At 44.8% G+C, this 5,004-nt stretch overlaps 1 protein-coding gene across 1 annotated transcript in view; it reads right to left on the bottom strand.

Moving 5' to 3' along the window:
* f2 (coagulation factor II (thrombin)) overlaps nucleotides 1-5,004 on the bottom strand; it is a 23,796-nt gene that overhangs the window by 10,893 nt on the left and 7,899 nt on the right. Inside the window, exons 7-12 of the mRNA XM_008303417.1 lie at nucleotides 4,346-4,482; nucleotides 3,868-4,161; nucleotides 3,663-3,779; nucleotides 2,214-2,340; nucleotides 1,844-2,011; nucleotides 1,585-1,758 (exon numbers count right to left, since the gene is read on the bottom strand). Coding sequence (XP_008301639.1) covers nucleotides 1,585-1,758; nucleotides 1,844-2,011; nucleotides 2,214-2,340; nucleotides 3,663-3,779; nucleotides 3,868-4,161; nucleotides 4,346-4,482 — 1,017 coding nt within the window. The remainder of the gene's footprint in view (nucleotides 1-1,584; nucleotides 1,759-1,843; nucleotides 2,012-2,213; nucleotides 2,341-3,662; nucleotides 3,780-3,867; nucleotides 4,162-4,345; nucleotides 4,483-5,004) is intronic.

Here is a 5,004-nt window from a genome sequence, read left to right as displayed (position 1 = left end):
GTTTGTAGTTAGGTGTTGGTAGTTAGGTGTTGATTCTTAGGTGTTGGTAGTTAGGTGTTGCTTCTTAGGTGTTTGTAGTTAGGTGTTGGTAGTTAGGTGTTGATTCTTAGGTGTTGGTAGTTAGGTGTTGCTTCTTAGGTGTTTGTAGTTAGGTGTTGGTAGTTAGGTGTTGGTTCTTTGGTGTTGGTTCTTTGGTGTTGGTTCTTAGGTGTTGGAAGTTAGGTGTTGGTAGTTAGGTGTTGGTAGTGAGGTGCTGGTTGTTAGGTGTTGGTTCTTACGTGTTGGTAGTTAGGTGTTGGTTCTTTGGTGTTGGCTCTTACGTGTTGGTAGTTAGGTGTTGGTAGTTAGGCGTTGGTTCTTAGGTGTTGGTCCTTCGGTGTTGGTTCTTATGTGATGGTAGGTGTTGGTTCTTAGGTGCTGGTACTTAGGTGTTGATTCTTAGGTGTTGGTAGTTAGGTGTTGGTACTTAGGGGTTGGTTCTTAGGTGTTGGTACTTAGGGGTTGGTTCTTAGGTGTTGGTAGTTAGGTGTTGGTAACTAGGTGTTGGTTCTTAGGTGTTGGTAGTTAGGTGTTGGTTCTTANTTCAACATCCTGCTCTGAAACTGACTACGTGCTGTTGAAACCATGGACATGTGGCCACAGGGGAAGGCTGTAGGACACGAACTGGACCTGGGTTCAGACCTTTAATAAATAATAATTCCCAAATAACTGGACCTGGGTTCAGACCTCTTGCTTGGAGGAAATGTTAATTACTGGACCTCAGTGACTTGTAATTGAACAACCCTGGTTTAGAGTTTAAAGCAGAAAGTCTGAGTTGAACCACCTTTGTCATACCTGTGGTCTGTGACTGGGGTTTAGTTTAGTTAAGTCACACAAAAAGTCTGGATCTGTTAAACCTGCTTCATAGTTCAACCGTCTGGTGATAAAGGAAAGCTCATGTGGGTCTGTTATCTGAGATCTACTCAGCGGTCCCATCGGTCAGATCTCTGATGCCTGCTTTCAGGCATCCAACCCCCCACAAGTTTCTGATGCTGAATTCCAGGAACTCTTTAGTCCAGTTCCACACTGATTAGGGTTAGTTAGTAGGGTTAGGGTTAGTTAGATAGTAGGATTAGGGTTAGTTAGTAGGGTTAGGGTTAGTTAGTTAGTAGGATTAGGGTTAGTTAGTAGGGTTAGGGTTAGTTAGTAGGATTGGGGTTAGTTAGTTAGTAGGATTAGGGCTAGTTAGTAGGGTTAGGGTTAGTTAGTAGGGTTAGGGTTGGTTCGTCAGTAGTGGAGTTTTAACACTGCCTGACTACAGCTGGTTTCTGTGTGTTTTAGGGTTAGTTAGTAGCGTTAGTTAGTAGGGTTAGGGTTAGTTAGTAGGGTTGGGTTTAGTTAGTAGGATTTGGGTTAGTTAGTAGGGTTAGGGTTGGTTCGTCAGTAGTGGAATTTTAACACTGGCTGACTACAGCTGGTTTCTGTGTGGTTTAGGGTTAGTCAGTAGGGTTAGTTAGTAGGGTTAGTTTGTAGGATTAGGGTTGGTTCGTCAGTCGTGGAGTTTTAACACTGGCTGACTACAGCTGGTTTCTGTGTGGGCCTTACAACTTGGCGACCTTCTTGTTGGGCAGGCAGATGGGATGGATCTCATCAGTGAATATGATTGGCCGTCTCATGTGCAGCAGAGCGATGTCACGATTCAGATTTTCCTTCCAGTTGTACTTCGGGTGGACGATGATTTCATCAATTGCGACGATCTTTTCAGTGCCACGCTCAAACCTGAGAAAAACATTCTCATGTGTTGTGTGCAGAAACACCGACAATATCCTTTCTGTGAATTTTAAACACAGGCAGGCCGTCTTACTTAGCTCTGTTGTGCTTTCCCAGACGGACCAGAATGTCGTTGGTGGTGAAGTTCTTGTTCCAGGGCGGGTACAGGATGCAATGAGCTGCAGTGAGGATCCACTGATCACTGATCAGGCTGGCTCCACACAGCAGCTCCTGTGGGCTGCGTTTGTACAGCATCACCTGCCTGCCAACAGGAGAATCTGGCTTTGTCATTGGACGAAAACAGCAGTTTTATTAAAAGCTGCTCAAACACACATGTATATGTTTATAAATATACATGAAGTCTGGACACTATGGTGACGGCTTGTTCTAAACATGGTTACCATGGTTATCCTGTTTTGTATTATGTGGTTACCATGGTGACGGCTTGTTATAAAGATGGTTACCATGGTGCCGAGGCCACCTCTGCGTCGTTGCCCCCAACAATGCGTTTGCCCCTGTAGGACGCCAACAGTTCCTCCTCCTTCGCATCCTGCTTGTTCTTCTTTTCAAACAGGGGGCGCTGTCCACAGTCTACAACACATCCGGCCAGTAAACCAGTCAGAAAGATGGTCTACCACATTGTAAACGGGTTAACTAGCACCAGTTAATAAGTCAATGAACTAGTGTCGTAAGCTGTGAAACACCCATCACTAAAGCTGCTAATTTAACCCGTTAACCAGGCAGTATGTCTAATGCTATCTAATAATTGCCTTTGTTAAGCGCTATGAGATGACTTATTGTTGTAAATATGCGCTATACAAATAAAATTGAATTAATAAGTAAACCAACTGCTGGTCAGGTTAGGAGCCAGCCAGTTAATGTCAGCCACCATTTAACCAGTAAGTAAACCAGTTTCCTGTCCCACACTTTTACTCAAGTCGGCTGCAAACCAGTTGACCAACTAGTTGTCGAGTCAGCACCAAATTAAATAAATAAACAAGTTGCTTGTCAAATGTAGCAAACATGAATGTTTGGTAAACAGCTGTTAGTCATGTGGTTAGTATCGGCTGAGAAAGCCAGTCAACCAGTGAATCCAAATGGTCAGTGATGCAAATCAAGTATGTAAACCTCTGAACTAACTAGTCAGCTCGTACATAAGCTGTTTGTCAGCTAAGGAACCAGTTGACCAGTTAATCTGCCAGTTTGATCACTACTGAACCACAAGTTTCCTCCACTTCTTAGAGAGATGCAGTTCTGCCACACCTTCTGCCAAACTAGCTGTAAACCAGCTAGCCAACTAGTTACCTTGTCAGCCAGTACATTAGCCAAATGTAGAGATAAAAGTGAAAGTCAACCAGTCAGTCAGTTCACCTGTTGAATTCGATTCATGTTTATTTATAATTAACGACACAGGGAACGTCACAGCGCTGAACACAGGGAGGGGAAGACCTTAGAACCTGAACAGAACCTACAGTCCAGTGTTGCCTTTGGACTCCATCCATCATTTATCTACTGCCAACCAGGTCAGCAGCTCTTGCTGTTTCATTCAGTCAATCACACTGTTAACTGGTTTGTTGTATTACCTGCTTCACGACTAGTTATCGCTCATCAGTTTACCTGTCCTACCTGTCCACACCTGAGCAGGTGAGGCTGGGAGTCATGACGGTGGAGTCGTGTCTCTTTATTCCCTTGATATTTATGTACTGCAATAAAACTCTTATTTTTGTAAACTGGAGTTGATGTCCACTGCAGCTGATGACACACATGGAGGCTTCTCTGGGATTTGAACTGCACCTGAAGCAGGAATACCACCTGTGGACTGTTGATAGCGGAAGCACAAGGTGGACTAACACTAGTTCTATGACTCGGCCCAAAGCCATCACAGGTTATGAGAGGCCAGTGGATGAACTCACCGCTCTCTCCTTGTCCAAAGGTTCGTGGATTGAAGAAGAGTTTCTTGGCGGGACCTAAGACGGAGCGCTCCATGCCTGCGGTCTCCGTCGTCTGTTCTTCACCCAGCAGCGGATCGTCTGGCAGACATACAGGTGCAGTTCGACAGGTGAGACGCAGGTATGCACCAACACTTATGTGAAAGTAGATTGTGGGTTTGTTCCTTACCGCACAGCTCCAGGTCACAGTAGTCAATGGTGATGTTTCCAGAAATGTGCACGTAGCACCAGGGGCCTTCGGGGTCATTGTCCGGGTTCCTGCACTTGTTGGTCAGCAGATTAACTTCAGGGATGAAGTCCTTGTCCTTGCTGAGGGCTGTCACCTCCGGTGATGACCACTGCAGACAGGTGTGGCCTCCCAAGGTGACGTCCAGGTCGCCAACGTAGTCGATGCCATAACTGGGTAAACACTCTGTCGTTCTGACTAGTATGGGGGCCACAGATGGAGGGACAAAGTCCTGACCTTGAAAGGAACAGTCACAGAGCGTAGCTGTGAGTGCTGCAGTGGTTTCATGTAGCAGCACCAACAGCTGGTGTAGCTGTAGAACTAGAAGGATGAAGATGTGGACTAGAGGCCTGTATGTAGGAAAAGCAAAATTTATGATTGCGTTTCTTGTATGAAGTCAGTGGTACGAGTGAAAACTTGCCACATGTTGGGACCCTGCACGTCTCTTTCTGGACCGTTGGGTCTTTGGTGAAACACCAGGGTCCATCTGGATTACGGTCAGGGTTTCTACAGAAGTTCTCTTGCAGGATGCTGTTTGGCTCTGACACATTATACTCCCTGGAGACAAGCAGGTAAACACTCAGGTATACACTCAGGTAAAAGCACAGGTAAACACTCAGGTAAACATTCAGGTAAACACTCAGGTAAACATTCAGGTAAACACTCAGGTAAACATTCAGGTAAACATTCAGGTAAACACACAGGTAAACACACAGGTAAGGGTTAGGGTTCGGCAGCAAACTTTGCACTGACAGCAGCAAAGTGCAGAAATGTGGGGAACAAGCAGGTGAACAGATAAACAGGTATATCAGAGGTTAGTTCTGTTCACCAGTCAGTCGAATTAATGAGGTAGTTGCGGGAAATCACAGTGAATCAGTTCAGCTGCTTGACCAGGTTATTTGTTAGTGAACTGGTTTCTGAGTTCACTGAACCTTTCATCTGTAGTTAGTTGCTTAGTTAGTAGCTGAACTGAAACCCTGTTTTCGTTGGTAAGTTAAATAATTCTGTAAATTCACTAGTTAACTAGTTTATACCTTTACAAAATGACCCCTATTTATTTATTTATTTATTTAGTTAGTG

Source organism: Stegastes partitus, unplaced genomic scaffold (assembly GCF_000690725.1).
Source record: "Stegastes partitus isolate 25-593 unplaced genomic scaffold, Stegastes_partitus-1.0.2 Scaffold2003, whole genome shotgun sequence".
Classification (NCBI taxonomy): Eukaryota; Metazoa; Chordata; class Actinopteri; family Pomacentridae; genus Stegastes; species Stegastes partitus.
This window is presented reverse-complemented; position numbering and strand designations above follow the sequence as displayed.